Here is an 18,588-nt window from a genome sequence, read left to right on the forward strand (position 1 = left end):
TAAACCGTCTTTATCTCAATCCATGAATTTTACTTTTTTTTTCCCAATTCTCTCCCCCATCCTACTGTGGCAGGGAGGAGTGAGTGAGCGGCTGTGTGGTGTTTGGCCGCCTGTTGGGTTAAACCACACACAGTTATTCTTGCCAACACTACAACTCTTCACAGCTGGGACAAATCAAAACATCAGCTCCACGTGACCAAGCAGATTTCCTGTGATCACTGGCCTAGCTCCTGATCAGTCAGCAGGTCACTATTTGGAAACAGTGTACTACACACATTTTTCCATTTTTAAAATAGTAATTAAATTACAATTTACATGTTAGTGATAATGTAATGAATTACCCAGGGACTCATTTTGGCTAACAGCTGATGAATCATCACCGAAAGCACAATTTTTTTTCCATAATTATCAAACAATTCCAGCTAAAAATTACATAGCTCAGATAAGAAATCTGCCCCCAAATATTGTTTAAAATGTGCATAGGTAGTTTGTCAAGCAATGCTTACAGTAGCAGATGTGCGTATCGGAGAAGACATCCACACATACAATAAAGAACAATTCTCATAATTTTAACTACACACTGTTGGTCTACTTTATTACTATTTCAGGATTTCCTTTAAAAATTAGTGCTGTATAATTTCTAGTAGCATTTCACAATTTTAGCACTCAACTTAGAGAAAATCACTTATCCAAAAACTATGTCATAGTTATAAATACTTCCAATGCCATCACTCAGCAAGCATTCAGGCACTAATGATTTTAAAGGAAATTGTGGCATTTTAGAATTTACAAATCCTATGGATTCAGAGAATATTGATTACTCTGCATTAAAATTGCCTAGCTGTATTTGGCTCACTCACCCTCATCTATGAAACTGCTGCAATATATTAAACAAGGCTATAAATCAGTGATTAAGCACAATTAAAACTGAGGGTATTACTGCAGGCTTGAGTAACCTACTAAAAGTATGTAATGAATGATATTTTAGTGAATCATATTAAATCATACAGTACCCTAATATTTCCTGAGACACAAGACCACGCATCTCTCTCAGTCATTTCGGGTCTACTCAATCACAAGACAAAGCATGCCTCATTGCAACCTGAATTCGCACCTGATGCTGAAACCTGAGCATGTAAGTAACGTTCCAGCCTGCTCACGTCACTCTGCACTGCACGAACCATCAATCCACCTGAAAGATCATCGCTGAAGAACGGGTTCACAACTTACATTGTTAAACGCAAGTTTCAAAGTACTTCAGTACACGTTAGCCACAGAAACAGATTCCAAAATAGCTTCCTCTCGTTAGGACAGCAAATGATGTGATACTTCAGCAGGTTTAGCAGAGTGAAGATGGCTTGTGAGGCTGCTTCAGATGGCATATGGAATTAAGGATTTTTTTAACCCACAGCTTCAGTAACTAAAATAAAAAGGTGGCACTGCTTAGTTCAGGAGTGTGCTACAGTGGCTGCTAACTTGTGAACGCCCCTTGCTCTAGAAGACAGGCAGCACATTGCAGCCAGCTGGAAAAAGCCGCTGACTCGTGAACACCTCCCATCAGACCTGGGGAAGCTTTTCCTGGCTGAAAGAAGAAGGTATTTTTCAAAGAGCTGTAACGAAAATGTTCAAAGCAAGTCCCACACACATCTGGCATCTCTCTGTGCCAGATTCTTATTTACAAAAGCAACAAAGGCCCACAGGGTGGACTGTGGACACCAAAAATACCACAGTTCACAATGGTTCAAAAGCACTTTCAAATGTAAAACTTTTCACAGAAGCTAAGTCAAGTCCAGCACATCAAGATTATGTACTCCGAAGCTTATGGTATAGAAAGCTAAGATCTGTGATAACGGCAGATATTAAAATAGAATTCCTAAATTATACTTTCTATCCAGATTTTAAACATGATTAAAAATATTTAGGATGACCATTTTATGCTACACACATACCTTAAGAGATATACAGCAGCTATTTATTTGAAATACATAGCTTACGAGTAACTCAGAGAGAATTTTAATCCTACAGATTTTCCAGTTTTCCTAAACGTCGTGGGGATTGATGCAAATATCTAGAATGCTGCCTTAAAAGTGCAAGAAACTCAAATATTTACAGCAACTTTTTCATACGCTACAGAAGTTTTTAGTACATTGCTAAAAAAATAATTGAAATAGAAATCATTAGAGAGAAATCTAAAGATGGATGTAGAGCAGACACAAGGGTCCTAAAGCAGCTAACCTGAAAGAGCAATGAAGAAAGATTAAAACAGTAAGTGACCTATGGATCTGAGTTTAACGTGGATTACGGGTTTTTACAAAGGACTGTCTGAAAAGCCTCTGTTATACAGTTTAACCTAGCAAGTAAGTCATCAATGTTCTACTTAAAAATAATAAAGCCAGGGGAATGAAATCCCTGCAAATCTCAAGAGCAAAAGTTGTCCAAGAACGCAAAGAAATGTTTTTGCTCTGTCCTTTGTGTAGCTTACAGAAGCACTCCTGAATGACAAGACTTTTTAAAATTACATAGAATATAACTGGACATCATAGACATTCTTAAAAAACAATTTTGGTTGTAGTTAAGGTACTGAAATTGCATGGAAAGAAAGTGATTTCTTTAAAATTTTCCACGCGCTCTGTGTTGGCTGTGTTGGCTGCTGTGCATAAAAGAGGCTTGAGGTACTGTCAGCAGGTTTCACTTCCATTCATGGCTGATAAAAGGTATTTTTTCTTAACACTGATTCTTGAAGCACTTCGGCTAATATCCAAATGTAGGCCTATTTCACTTGTATGCAAATATTCTGTACTTCATATAAATCATTACTTGCTGTAATTCAACTAGAAATACACAAGCACACTGTTACTAGGCTGAGAACCTAAGGCACTTATGTTCTGTAGGAAGGAGAATTTATGGTATATAAGGCATCACAGTATTGACTTTTGTTTAACTTAAAAATAACTAACTTCTGTATTTTCTCTGCCAGAATGCTAGCTTTGCAACATGTCTCCAAGGAATAATGCTCTTTTTATAGCTAGCGGGCTGGCCGGAGCACCCTTCTTCTCTTGGACACAACCCACTGCTACAGCAAAAGCAGAGGGGGCTATCCATAAGGGAAACAACGCCGCTACCAGCGTCAGCCAGCTCACTCCATTGTTTCTTCCCTCCTTGGTATTTCCTATCTCACCATCCTCCTGAAAGGCACCGTGGAGACAAAGTCACACGCTTAATATAAATTAATATGAAAGCGTAAGAATAAGAGCTAGTAAGAGCTAGTAAGAGGAACGAGAAGACACTTCACACAGAAAAAGCAGTATATAAACACAAGATTGGCAAAAATCTATCTCATAACATGGAACAGAAGCAGAGAGACCCCATTCAGAAGGAAAAGTCAATGTAAGAGAAGCAATCAAGATGAATCACAACTCTGACAATTAATTTTGATTTCTCTGGGTGGTAACAACATCACAGAAGAAAATTCTAGAGGACTATGTTCTCACTTTGGTACACATTAAATTATGTTTCCTTGAGGCATTTTCCGTGTGAGGTCCACATTACAACTAGCTACCACTCTCTGCTTCTTGGCATAGACTCCCCTATCAGCTCTAGTTAGGGAGATTTACCCTCGTCTGTTCTCTCCTGCTTTTATAAACATGTACATATCCAGGTCATAATATTTTGGTTTACAGTGTTTGTGTGTCTGAGAAATGTAAGAAAATGTCATTATATGTAATATTATTGGATTACAAGGCAAGCCAGGTAGCTGAGACAGAATCATGATATATAAAATAATTTCCCTCCGTAGCCACAGTATTCAAACACCAGGCTCTTTGAGAGTCCAGACTAACTCCGAGGAATCTCCAAGTACTATTTAAGGCAGCCCTCTGTATGCTTATGCTTACTACAGTGTTCCAAGCAGCCAGTAAGGACCCCACTTGAAAAGTTTTAGGGGTCCATAAATCAAGAGATGGGGGAGCAGAGAGGGAGTCACAGCAATCTTAAGAACTCAGGCGTTTAATATTCTCTATCCTAAAACAGAAAATTCAATAGCAGAAGACAAGTCTGACAGCATGCGGTATGTCTGACAAGATGACTAAAATTAAAGTATAAACAAAACCAAGAAAAAACTACTATGGGCTTAATCTTAGTTCTCAAAATAAATAATGACTGAAGTTTAAGAAGTACAGCCTTTGGATTTCCAAATGCAACAACTCATTTCATAAAATTAGCATTAAAAACGAAGTTTGTAACCAAGGAGTACTTACAGTCTTTGCAACATCAATACTGCTAATATTGTTAAATGCACTTTAAACAAATAATTTCCACAATGTTAACACAACAGCTAAATACTGCATATCTGCTAATGCTAATGGCTCTATGCATACAGCTGACCTTCTTTTTATGCATAAGAACACTGTACTTCTAAAAAAGTCCCATGAGTTTTATCACCAGCTAAAAATCATGACATATTTAAGTAAAATTCATAAATAGGGCACCTAGTGAGTGCCTCTTAAAAATGAGCTCAGAAGCTCATAACAAAACTGCAATATCTGCCAAGGTCTTTCACCTTATCCAAGGTTTCTTCCTTTACACGGCAGCGCAGAGAGAACAGATTTTTCTTTGTATCTGCTGTCACAAAACGACAGAGACTGAGTACACATGCGGCCAAGGGCCACACTAAGAAAGAGAAAGAGGAAAGAGTGGAATCGAGCCACAAATCGCGCTATTAATGGAACTAACATCAGATACGTCTCACTTCACACCATGACATACCTTTCACTGTTAGGTTGGGTACCACGGACATTCAACAAAACCAAAATGTTATAAGAAAGTCACACAAATCCTCTTCTATGCCATCATCAGTTTAAATAACCCTTGCTCCTTTTGCCTAGTTCCCTTCCCTTGTTACAAAGGTGGATGAGCCCACCCCACCTACGATCGAAGGTCAGTGCCCTGCACCACCACACAGGATACGTGGAGCCAGCCTAACACCTCCTCTTGCTCCTTCTTCCACTGGAGGGCTAGGGAAGACACAAGGATGAGGAAGCGATGGTGTCTCTAACAGCAGCTATTCAAAAATTGAAACTGAATATAATATTTCCGTTTACGAAAACATCCTGAAGCTCAACAGTGGCAGTTGAACTGCTGTCAACAAGAAGCATAATGTAAGAATAGTGAAATTGCAAAATCAATCACACACACATTAAAAGCATAAATGCAAACTGAATTCAACCTTTGTGGGCATACTTACAATCTCCCAATTAGATGATCACATACTAATGTTTCCACAGGACTCCTACCTTATTTAGCACAAAGAATAGATTTTAAAAAATAAAAACGTAACTGATCTAGCCAAGTATACACTCTATGTTCATATTCCTAGACTCTCTGCAGCATTTGATACTATTAATTAATGCACTGCCTCATCCTAGAAATGCAGCAATGATCCAGTACACTGTAGTCAAACTGGTTCCCGAGTCCTCCCCAGAAGGAGACTCCAACACACAGCAACAGGAAAACTGCACTCACGCTGCTCAGTGCTTCTCACACTCCAGAGGAATCAGCTGTTTCTAATTTTTTAGAAATGATCTGATCTACCTTAATGCAGTAATAATCACTTCAAAACTTTTATCCAGAAAATAAACAAATGGGGAAAAAAATATAAAAAGTATTGCAAGTTACCAATTTGTTTTTAATGTTAAATGTTTTAATGTTAAATAACAGCACAGAAAAAGTAAGATTTAAAATACCAGTTGGAAAAATAAACGCTTTGCTTAACAGGAGGCTCCCCTTGCATGCATATAAGCTCAGAAAAACATCTTGCTGAAGCAGATGGCTATTTCACTTGGATCTCTTTACTACATAATTGCTAGATAGCAAAGGATACACAAAAAATTCACAATATGCACATACCAAATCTGCTTCATAGAAATAATAAAAAAAAAAAAAAAAACCAAAACCATCCTTACTATAACACTGTATTAAAAGATTAAATGAAAGCAACATTTCTCAGAATACCAAACACAGAGAAATCCTGAATTATAAAGCTACTCGCCAAGGAAATGGAAGATCTACACGAATACTTTTAATAAGTCTTTATAACTATGCTTTACAAGAAGTGTGCGCACTCTCCCTCCTTCTGGTACTGGCTCAGTTCCTAATAGCAAAGGTCCTGTTGAAAGTAAAAATCACGGCTTGAAGGTTATATTACTGAAAAGATTGTTACGATTTGTATCGGGAAGTGGCTCATCATGCATTGCAGTTTGCTTCTCAGTGCCATAAACTGTGGTACAGCATCAAAATTATGACTAAAGTGGCAGCTATTTTAGAGAGGCACAAGCAAATTAGTAAGTGATAAGAATTAAAACTGTCAAAATTTCCCAGGTATTCAAATTATGTTATTCATAAATTAAAGCAACTACAAGGATATTCGTTAGGTAAATAAAATTACTTTCTGCTAATAATATAAAATGATAAAAGTGTAAGTCACACCACTTATCTTTTGGGAGCAATTCTGACCTCTGATACATATGGACAACACATCTGACTTCAAGCAAGTATTCTGCTAAAAGCAGAACTTTCTCCTTTCTCCTCCTCCTCACCTGGAGTATGTCCAATATAAAATCATTAAGATTCATAAATATTACTATGAAGTGAACTTACCCGTGCTGGATTATCCTGAGATTCCACACCAAAAACATTCCGTCGTTTCACCGTCAGCAAATCAAGACCTTTAGTATCATCATCATCATCGTCGTCATCTTCAAAGAACTGCATGGAGTCTGGGCTCGGAACCCTGTTTGGTACAGGAACTTCTTTTTCCTCCTCCTCCTCCTCCGATACCTCCTTCGATTCATCCTCAGACTCATCAGTCTCCTCAGCCCCTTCACTGGAAGCAGAACATTCCTCAGTTTCTTCCCTTCTCTCCTTTGTTTTGTTAACAGACACCTTTCCAGTGAAACTAGTTCTGCATTTCTCCACTCCTTCCTTGTTTATTGAGGAGAGGGTATTTTTATTTTGCTCTGTCTCCTTCAAGTGATCCGTCCCATCAGCTGCCTCATTCGCACACAGTTGTTTGCGAACTTTTTGAAGAAATCTCACACGAGGTGCCATTGCAAGACCAAGAGATCTAAAGCATGGAATTAAACATAAATTAATCTGAAAGGCAGATACAGAAAATTTGACTAAATTAGAAGCGCTCATCGATGGCTCCAGTGATTCAATTTTAATTATGGTAATTCATATTGATACATTTCAACCAACATATTTACAAAACAATATTTAGCCTACAACAGGACAATCTAGCTTGAAAAATGCAAGTGAACATTGGGAGAGGAAAGAAGATGAAATAACTGAGAACTCTCAAGAACAGTTACAAATCCTCCCAGGAAAGAAAGCAAACAAAGAACCTGAACAGCTGTAGAGAAGAGCAAATTATCTATGATTCACAGTAAAATACGGTGGAAGAAACACAAATGTAATTTGGTATTGAAAATACACAGACGTCATGTCAAGGACTGAGATAGCACTGATCCCTGTCAGTGTCCTTCACTGCTAGCAGTGCATCCAGAACGTTTACCCCACCATCTCACGGTGATGTAAAGATTAGAAGAACAAACTCAGTACAGATAAATGACTAATTGAAGAAAAAGCTAAGGGAGAGACGTTTCTCCCTTAAAGGAAATCTCACCTGCCTGCATCCCTCTACAGCAAGGCTTTACCTTCATGGCATACGTAGCTAGCAGTGCCGACAATACTATTATTTTACCCAGTTATTCATGACAATTCAAAGTTATACTAGTACTCTATATATGAAGGGACAAAAATTAGCCAAAAAGCAAAAATACTGTATAGCAACAACACTGGAGAGCATTGCATGGGAACAGCTACCCTGTCTCCAACAGATCATTTGACTTCAGTAAACTTCATAATTGCCCATTATTATTACACCTGACCCTGTCAAATCCAAATTCAAAAAAGCAATATTTAAGTCTCTTTCAAAGTTCATGAGCCTTCTCATTAGGTGAATAAAAAAATGTGGGAGGATACCGGTATTGCACAAGGAACACACAGAGGCCCACAGATACATTTAAAAACACACAATACAGAACTCATAGTATTTGTAATACTCAGGGCTAGTACATACACTTAGCAAGGGAGTAAAATATTTAACCAACTAAAATGGCTACATATGTACACGTGCACACACACGTATAAAAGATCGGTCTCTTTCGATTCAGATCACGCAGTTATACACCACCTCTCCTCTCAAAGCTACTTGTTTCAAGTAGACAGCATTATGTCTTCTCTTCACCACACAGCTCTGAATAAAGAAACCTGAGTTAGTCATAGGAGAAAAATCAAGTCTATACTCCGTGGTGGAAATGTCCTTATAAACAGTCCATGAAGCATCCAAACGGTACTGCAGAGCAGCAAGAGTGGACTGTAGGCCCCGGAGAGCCTTGAACTGTTAATGGTAGCCAATGGGACAGAGTAGTCAACATGAGAGGCACCCTGCTTAAATGACAAACAAACAAACAAAAAAAAAACCCCAAACACAACCAGACCTGTGGTTAAACGGGGCAGTTTTGGTACTGGCCACAGGTTAAAACACTGAAAAGTGGACAGGCACCCAAAAAGCAGCTCACACTGTTAGGATGAGGAACACGTTTTTCAATAAATAAAGTCTTAATTTTAATGTAAAGTTAATTTTGTTTAAGTATATTGAGATAATAAGATATGTTAAGTATGTTTAAGATAACTCAATACTGTTCTTCTACAAGCAATTAACCGCAATAGCAAAGCAAATAGAGTTTTATGAAAAAATGATCAAAGTAAGTTTCTATCCAATGTATTTTGCCCATTTACTGACAGTGCACTGCTGAGAGGATAACACAACACATTTGGGAACTGAAATGGGAGCAACCAGCATTCTTAAACTTGTTTCAGTGTTTGACAGCTAACACTAATTACCTTTGCAATGAAACTATGTGTTAAAGTGTGATTCTATTGTCTAAGTGAAACAAAAATAACCAAACAAAGCAGATGTAATGCTTCACTGCAGCAGCTGGAGGAGATTCAAACCTGGAATTGGGCCTTAACACCAGGCACAGTAAAACACGTATAAAGAGATTGCTGCAACGTCAATGAATGTGCAATCTCTTCGGCAAGGGGATCAAAGTAGCAAAAAAAATCCTTTGCAAGAGAAACACTTTTTGCTTTTCTGGATTTCACAACATTATTCTACATGAAGCTTTGCTGTCAACTGTTGATAAAGTACGGCAAGTAGTAGTACTGTATGGCAACTATGCGATCTGTGTTCACTTCTCTTTGTCATGCAGACAGACACAACGTACACAGGGTTGCAAACTCCAATTTTATCACAGCTTCTCTTCTATGTCTCCAGAGCTAGTATCAAAGATCAGGATCATGGCTGCAGAGAAAAGTTTGACAAGGTGAAGAAACTACTCTCTCCACAGGAAAAGTTAAAAAACATCAAAAAGAGCAGCCCATGATGTGGAGGAGACTTCAACACAGCTGTTCTCATTCAAATATGAAATCCCACCTGCCAGATTGCTGTTCTGCACTAATGTCTTACTTTAATAATTGCATAAAATTAATTATCAGTTAGTGTTGGCCAATTTTTCTACACTACTTAGCAATCCTACCAAAAAAGACTAGTGCTATCAGAATTCAAATGACATGTGAACCAAAAGAATACAGCCCTTTAGACTTGAGGGAGAGGGAAGGTGTTAAGGTCGAATCTGGTAAGAAAGTAATAGTAGACAAGCTTAAACAAAGTTGTGTACAAACAATCCCCAAACACTTTTAATTACACAACTTCTCAAAGAAATGTCAGCATTTTGGCTCATTACTGCCTCTTTTCTATAGTATATTCCAAACGGAGAACAATTTGGGACAAACACATTCTACTACTGCTAGAAGTTTCCTCATATTGTAAGATTCAACAGTTTCTTTAGAATTTATTTCTTAATCATTTGCCAAATCCAAAGTTCAGTTATACTAAAAAACCTGAATACATGAACCAGCTTTTCTTTCCATCAACTAGAAAGGGCAATATTAGTTTTCATTAACTCATTAGATGCCACTCAGACCACAATCCTATGCTGACTAAAGTTACAGCTATTCTTTGATTTCAGTGCTAGCATTCATGCAGTCTTCTGGAATAAAAAATGCGCAAGGTTCTCATAAAGACAGACAAAAAGCAGGTATTTAGTGAGATTTCACAAATTCTAACAGAGAACACTAAAAACATGTTAACACCACAATGTAGTCTTCAGATTATGGTAGCCTTAAAATGGCAACACAAATTCAGCTGACAAACCAAAAAACAATCCTGTTTCATATTTTGGCGTGAAATGCAATGACTTCTTGGGAGCAAGCTCTTATAGAAAGACCTTTTAAATCAGCTTCTAAAAGCAATATTGAAACCAATGGATTATTTTGCTACTACAAATGACAGTATAGGTGACAGTTCCATTCATGAACAGAAACTGAGGTGACCAGACATCATCATTGCCTAACACTGATCAGGGAATACATAGAATTAACTGAACAAAACACCTACAATGCTCAGGTACCTCCTTCAATTCAAAGCAAGTTGACAATGACTTTCAGGAAATAAGTTAAAAGAGTAAAACTCCAAAGAAAGAACACTGTACAGCTTTAAGAATAACACCACTTTTGTTTGCTATTGAATAAGGAAAATCAAAACTAGTAAACATTTTTAAAAATTCATTCAAACGAATGGTGTATCAGACATAAAATACTGCCTCTTCTGAGGTTTGTTAATTATGCTTATATAAAGATCTTGAGTATGTTTACATTAACACGGTAACTTCACTATGCCTCTATTTGGATTGGGTGAAAAGCTGGGAATCTCTGTTAGCTCTTTAAAAAGACAGAACCTTAGACACTCAGAGCAAAATCTGTCCTTGCACAAAACAAATTAAACAGGAAATTTAAGACCAGTACAATCTTTTAAGTGTCACAAGAGTTCCTAATCTGCACCTAGATGATTTCCAGTCCTTTTTGAAATACGAGCCAGATGTAAAGAATCTGAGGTCACTTCTGCAGAACTGCTGCACAACAATTTTATGCAAGTTAGTGCTTCATTCTAATATTAAGTCACTACATTTACTAAATGTAAGATGTACTCCATTAGTGAACTTCTTCAGAATGATTTGAACACATAAAAACACAGCACAGTGATTTCTTTTACTGTAGAACAGCTTCAGACAAAAATTTAAAATAGCTTGAAAAAGGTTAAATACTCCCAGAAGCTATTTCAAGAGAAGAAATGTGTATTACTTGCCTTGCAGCAATATATGCTACATCTACATTTAACATTTAAAATATTTTCAGAAGACAGGATGAGCAACCATTTGAAAACAGGAGAAATCAAATCAATTGAAGTGACACAAGTCTGAATTAACAGGCTTTCCAGATGATCTGATTAATAACCAAAACAAAGAAAGAAATTGCTTTTGCTGTGTTATTTATTTGACTAGCCAGCTTTAGCCCTCTACATTAAGGAGCTCAAATGCACGGTACTCTACTAATAAGGAGGGCCAACCTAATCAAGAGTTTATGGGTCAGGATCAAAGAGAAGGCGAACAAAGAGGATGTCATGGTTGGAATCCAATCACTTGGAAGACTGACGATGTAGCCTTCTTTACAAAACTAAAAGAAGCCTCCACGTTGCAGTTGCAGGCCCTGGTGCTCTTGGTACCTGAGCCACCCTGACACGTGGTTCAAAGGGCAACACAGCAAAGCATAAGCAACAGAGATTTCTAGAGTGCATTAAAGACCATTTCTCCAAGTTAACTGGATTAGCCAACTCTGAGAGGCACTCTACTGGAACTGCTACTCATGCATATGCAAGTACATTTACTTCTAAGGTGAGTGAAGGTCAATAGCAGGCTTGGCTGCACAATGAGAAAAGGCAGTTCAAGATCCTAGAAGAAACAAGGATGATGACCCTGGACTTTGAAAGAGGAGACTGCAGCTTGTTCAGAGATCTGTATGGCAGAATCAAAAAGCTCAGAAGCTTACAGAAGCAGTTACTGAAAGCTCAGAAAGGGATGGCTGGATCTCCAGGTGGCTGAGGGGGAGTTGCGTGAGAAATGCCAAAACTCCACAGATTACTGGAAGGAATATTGAGGTCCGTATGAGTTACACCATACGAGGCTGAGATTAACTAGGTAACAGCATGACAAATACTAAGTTTGGTTACATGTGTATGAAGATTGGAAACAACTGGGAGAAAGTAATTAGGAGCAAGCTTTTTAGTTGGAAGGAGACTGTGATCTAGAAAAGGAAGTTCAAGGGCAGCGAGAAGGAGGGCCAAAAACCAGCAAAGGGAAGATGAGATGTGCAAAGCCTGTGACGGGCGCTGCCTGGGGGATGTGCTGGGTAGCCCCGCACTTGCTTAGGGCAGCCGGAGCAAGACAACGAACCAAACCCTCTGCCCTGACCATGCAGTAAGGTCAGGCCTACATCCACAGCCAGGGGGACTGGGGTGGGGTGACAGTGCAGTGCGTGCTTTCCCTGGTCAGTGAGAGGACAGACAGATGTGGACAGATGGATCATGCATCCTGGTATTGCCCATTTCAGCACCTGCAGCTACCTACTGCTTTGTAACACTGGTCTGTAAGCAATACTTGCAAAACTAGCTGGGTACTAAGTTGTGTGTATCAGACATTTCCCAAATACCTTGGCTTCAACCTGCTTTATTTATTCTCTATGTACCAATGCAGGGATAAACAGAGAAAAATATGCTGCATTCCTCCTGGAAGACGTGACGAAAATCATAGAAGAAATTACCTTCCTTGGCAGCCCCTCAGAGCTGTGACTAACCAGTCCATCCAGCACACTTGCCTGTTACGATCTGCCCCTGGAGACTGATATATATGTTAGCATTTAACAAAATAAAGTGCCTGAGAAGTAAAATATTTTGAATCCTTGCCTCCTTTTTACCTTGTCTCCTATCCAGGAGACCAGTCTAACTAATTATCCCTTTCCACCCTGTTGTTTGTTTACATTTTCTTACGTTTTCAAAGCTGTGTTTTGCAACGAAAAGACAAATTTCTCTTTTATGCAAGCATCGAGGTTCTCCTTCACCAAACTTAAATGCTGCCTACGTTAAGACAAGGCCTGTGCAAGTCTTCCTCCAGCAAATTATTCTTGATAGCAATTTGTAATGAGAGGATACTGGAGAGAATACTATTGTACCATAGCTTAAAGGTGATGAATGCATATGTGTATATGCGTACAGAAATGCGCACACACACTTTTTATTTTTTATATATATTGTTTTCTCTATATACAACAATTTTATATAATATATAAAAACAAAAAAGACTACAGCTTTTCTGCAGACTCAATCAACAGAGCTTAAGAGATTCTCAGTGCACAGACATGCCAGGCAAGAGAGCAAGGGAGATGGTGGGCAACAGTCTGAGATGCAAACCTGACAGGGGCATTAAGCAGCCTGTTTTCTCTGCAGGATTTTTGGTGGAGTAACATCTATCAAGCTAGCCGTAAATCTCCACAGAAAGGCTGAAACACTTTTCAGAGAATACACACATAAGGTAAAGGGAAGAAAGGATTCTCATTCCAGGTTCTGCCATGAGTTTGTGCACAGAACGTAAACCAAGGTTGCTTCTGAATGCAGAATTCAAACATACCAGACTTCGAGGGCCTTTCAGATAAATTAAGTGACTGATTCACAGTATAAGTGGATATGCACTGAATTGAAAGCAGGGAACTGCAGGCTGTATTTAGGTAGACTAGCAGTCTGGAGAGTGGGGAAGAAGAGTGCCAACAAACTGTTCATTTAGAGCAGAATCTCCAAATTATCTCACAGATTTATTATCTTCTGACTTTTTGATTACACTTCCATATATTTCAGAGTCTTGACTAAACCTCTCCTACTCTCTCCAAACAACTGTCTAGTTTCTTCCATTTTAATACAGCAATGACTTATTAGTAACTTTTCAAAGTTGGGATTAGAATTGACTTTGATGAAGGACTAAATCCTGGCACAAAGGCCCGAGAACAGAACTGTAGACTCCTCTGTTGTCCTGGTTCCGGCTGGGACAGAGTTAACTTTCTTCCCAGTAGCTTGGGGAGTGTGCTGTGTTTTGGGTTTGGTGTGAAAGGAGCGTTGATGGCCCATTGATGCTTTGGCTGTTGCTGGGTGATGCTTGCACCGGGAGGGGGGAGCACAGCCGGGGTGGTGGACCCAGCTGGCCAATGGCGTGTTCTATACCATGTGACATCATGCTCAGTATAAAAACCAGGGGTGGGGGGGGGCTCGCCCCCCCGTTCGTGACACGCGGTCGGTGAGCAGTTGCGTTGTGCATTGCCTGCTTTGTGTACTCTGTTATTGTTGTTGTTCTCATTGTTATTATTACTGTTCTACTTCGGTTTATTTCAGTTATTAAACTGTTTCTATCTCAACCCGGGAGCTTTCCTACTTGTGCCCTCCCGATTCTCTCCCCCATCCCACCGGGGGGGGGGGTTGATCGAGCGGCTGCGTGGGGTTTATTTTTTGCTGTCTGGGGTTAAACCACGACAGTCCTTTTTGGCGCCCAACGTGGGGCAGTGAAGGGTTGAGATAACGACAGATTAATTAGAACATATTAAGGAATTTATATCTTAACATATTAATTTATTCTGCGCCATGCTCCTGTTTTTGCTGTACCTGTTAAAGATTGGAATTGGGTTTTGTAGTCTGCTGTGCTCTGCTGTGATTAATGATGTTTTGCCTGGGAGATTTGTTACTAAAACGCTGGCATTGGGGGTTATTTGGTATTTGGGATTCGTAATGAAGCTGTTTCTGCATTTCGGGTACCACCTTATGGAGACCATTACCAATTATACCTTTTCCTCCGAGAGATTTTTTATGGAGGAAATAGAGAATGGCACCCTCGCTACCTTCCTCTATGATGTCATCTCCTTTGTTAAAATAACTTGCCAGTACCTTGAACATCCCTGGGTAGTTAAGATACATCTATTGGCACTCCTTGGGAATATTGTTGTGGTTTTATCCAAGGTTAGTAAGCAATTTAAGAACGTCATCCAGAGATCTGCTACAAGGCTGGAAAGTTATGAGTGGCAGGGCGAGTGGGATAGCATGGGCAAATGCCTAGGGCGATGGGCACCCCCAGTGTTCTGGAACTTTACCCCTGAACAAGTGAAGAACCCTGAAAAATTAGTAGAATATTTGGAAGAAGTATGCTGTCACCCTGGCCATTCCAGGGAGACGCAAATCACTACGATGTGCTGGGGCCTGGCCCACGCCTACCGAGCCCTGTTTAACACCACTCAGAACCCCCGAGGGGAAGGAAACGTCTCTGCAGCTGATGACAGAGCAACAGGCCCTGCGGCTACCCCACCCCCCACGGCAAGCACAGCGGCTCCCTCACCCCCCAGGGCAAGCACAGCGGCTCCCTCACCCCCCAGGGCAGGCACGGCAGCTACTCCGCCCCCTGCGACAGAGAACCAACCCATGCCGGTATCAGTCGCCCCTATACAAAAGAGAAAATGCACAAGAAAATCAGCTCGTCTAGTAAGGGATGAAGATGAACCAGGGCCATCACGAGAACAAGAGGAGGGGGAGGCAGAACCCGTAAATGAGATGGTGACCACCCGATCCCTATCCCTGGGTGAGCTGCGAGATATGCGAAAAGACTTCGTCGTCCAGGGGAGCACATTGTCACCTGGCTGCTCCGGTGCTGGGGTAACGGGGCCAGTAGCCTGGAATTAGAGGGTAGGGAAGCCAAGCAGCTGGGATCCCTTTCTAGGGAAGGGGGCATTGACAAAGCAATTGGGCAAGGGGCACAAGTCCTCAGCCTCTGGAGGCGACTCCTGTCAGGCGTGAAGGAAAGGTATCCCTTCAAGGAAGATGTTATATGCCACCCAGGCAAGTGGACCACCATGGAGAGAGGTATCCAGTACCTGAGAGAATTAGCCATGCTGGAAGTGATTTATGATGACCTGAACAACGAGCAGTTATCCAAAGACCCAGATGAGGTCAAATGCACCCGACTCATGTGGCGGAAGTTTGTACGGAGCGCACCAGCGTCACATGCAAACTCATTGGCAGTAATGACCTGGAGAGACAGAGAGGAACAAACGGTGGATGAACTGGCTGGCCAACTCCGGCAATATGAAGAAAGTCTCTCTTCCTCCCTACGGGCCTGTGTCTCTGCTGTGGAGAAACTGTCTCAGGAGGTCCAGCAACTCAAAGAGGATATGTCCTATTCTCCACCTGCACGGGCCAGTGTCTCAGCCATTAGGAGCAAGCGTCCCTCTGCTCAAGAGAGGAGACCTCGTGGGTACACACCCCGGGGCACCCTGTGGTTTTACCTGCGTGACCACGGAGAGGACATGAGGAAGTGGGATGGAAAACCTACCTCAGTCCTACAGGCACGGGTACATGAGTTGCAAGGAAAAACAACCACAAAAGGGGGTTCTTCCAGGAAAACTGCTGCTCCAGTCTCCAGTGAGTTCCCCAGGCAGAGTAGAAGGGCTGATTCCACTGACCTTAACAAAGGGACTTCTGACTCGTACTTACAAGAAGTGGATAGCGAATATGATGACCAGGACTAGAGGGGCCCTGCCTCCAGCCAGGTGGAGGAAAGGGACAACTGGGCTTACTGGACTGTGTGGATTCGATGGCCTGGCACATCAGATCCACAAGAATATAAGGCTCTCGTAGACACTGCTGCACAGTGTACTCTGATGCCATCAAGCTATAAAGGGGCAAAACCCACCTGTATTTCTGGAGTGACAGGGGGATCCCAAGAGTTAACTGTGTTAGAGGCTGAAGTGAGCCTAACCGGGAAGGAGTGGCAGAAGCACCCCATTGTGACTTGCCCAGAGGCTCCGTGCATCCTTGGCATAGACTACCTCAGGAGAGGGTATTTCAAGGACCCAAAAGGGTACCGGTGGGCTTTTGGTATAGCTGCCCTGGAGACGGAGGAAATTAAACAGCTGTCCACCTTGCCCGGTCTCTCAGAGGACCCTTCTGTTGTGGGGTTGTTGAAGGTCCAAGAACAACAGGTACCAATTGCTACCACAACAGTGCACCGGCGGCAATATCGCACCAACCGAGACTCCCTGATCCCCATCCATGAGCTGATTCATCGACTGGAGAGCCAAGGAGTGATCAGCAAGACTCACTCGCCCTTTAACAGTCCCATATGGCCAGTGCGAAAGTCCAATGGAGAGTGGAGGCTAACAGTAGACTACCGTGGCCTGAACGAAGTCACGCCGCCACTGAGTGCTGCCAAGCCGGACATGCTAGAACTTCAATACGAACTGGAGTCAAAGGCAGCCAAGTGGTACGCCACAATTGACATTGCTAATGCCTTCTTCTCCATCCCTTTGGCAGCAGAGTGCAGGCCACAGTTTGCTTTCACTTGGAGGGGCGTCCAGTACACCTGGAACCGACTGCCCCAGGGGTGGAAACACAGCCCTACCATTTGCCATGGACTGATCCACACCGCACTGGAACAGGGTGAGGCTCCGGAACACCTGCAATACATTGATGATATCATCGTGTGGGGCAACACAGCAGAGGAAGTTTTCGAGAAAGGGGAGAGAATAATTCAAATCCTTCTGAAGGCCGGCTTTGCAATAAAACGAAGTAAGGTCAAGGGACCTGCACAGGAGATCCAGTTTTTAGGAATAAAATGGCAAGATGGACGTCGTCAGATCCCAACGGATGTGATCAATAAAATAACAGCCATGTCCCCACCGACTAGCAAAAAGGAAACACAAGCTTTCTTAGGCGTTGTGGGTTTTTGGAGAATGCATATTCCAAATTACAGTCAGATTGTAAGCCCTCTCTATCAAGTGACCAGGAAGAAGAACGACTTCAGATGGGGCCCTGAGCAACGACAAGCATTTGAGCAAATTAAACAGGAGATAGTTCATGCAGTAGCCCTTGGGCCAGTCCGGGCAGGACAAGATGTGAAGAATGTGCTCTACACTGGAGCTGGGGAGAATGGACCCACCTGGAGCCTCTGGCAGAAAGCACCAGGGGAGACTCGAGGTCGACCCTTAGGGTTCTGGAGTCGGGGATACAGAGGATCCGAGGCCCGCTACACTCCAACTGAGAAGGAGATATTGGCTGCATATGAAGGGGTTCGAGCTGCTTCGGAAGTGGTTGGTACTGAAGCACAGCTCCTCCTGGCACCCCAACTGCCGGTGCTGGGCTGGATGTTCAAAGGGAGGGTCCTCTCTACACATCATGCAACCGATGCTACGTGGAGTAAGTAGGTCGCACTGATCACACAACAGGCCCGAATAGGAAACCCCAGTCGCCCAGGAATCTTGGAGGTGATCACGAACTGGCCAGAAGGCAAAGATTTTGGAATATCCCCAGAGGAGGAGGTGACACTACCAGAAAATGAGAAGCAATATGCCCTGTTCACTGATGGGTCCTGTCGCCTTGTGGGAAAGCATCGGAGGTGGAAAGCTGCTGTATGGAGTCCTATATGCCAAGTTGCAGAAACTGCTGAAGGAGAAGGTGAATCGAGCCAGTTTGCAGAGGTGAAAGCCATC

The 18,588-nt window shown here is 41.6% G+C and overlaps 1 protein-coding gene across 6 annotated transcripts in view; it reads right to left on the reverse strand.

Annotated features, from left to right (window-relative positions):
• The window catches only part of DDX10 (DEAD-box helicase 10), a 213,525-nt gene that overhangs the window by 146,320 nt on the left and 48,617 nt on the right, over positions 1 to 18,588 (reverse strand). For all 6 annotated transcript variants that reach the window (XR_012672021.1, XM_075140022.1, XM_075140026.1 and 3 more), the window contains exon 13: positions 6,655 to 7,120. Coding sequence is in view for 5 of the 6 variants with exons in the window: in XM_075140022.1 (XP_074996123.1) it covers positions 6,655 to 7,120 (466 nt within the window). In the remaining variant the exon portion in view is untranslated. The remainder of the gene's footprint in view (positions 1 to 6,654; positions 7,121 to 18,588) is intronic.

Source organism: Calonectris borealis, chromosome 1 (genome assembly GCF_964195595.1).
Source record: "Calonectris borealis chromosome 1, bCalBor7.hap1.2, whole genome shotgun sequence".
Lineage (NCBI taxonomy): Eukaryota > Metazoa > Chordata > Aves > Procellariiformes > Procellariidae > Calonectris > Calonectris borealis.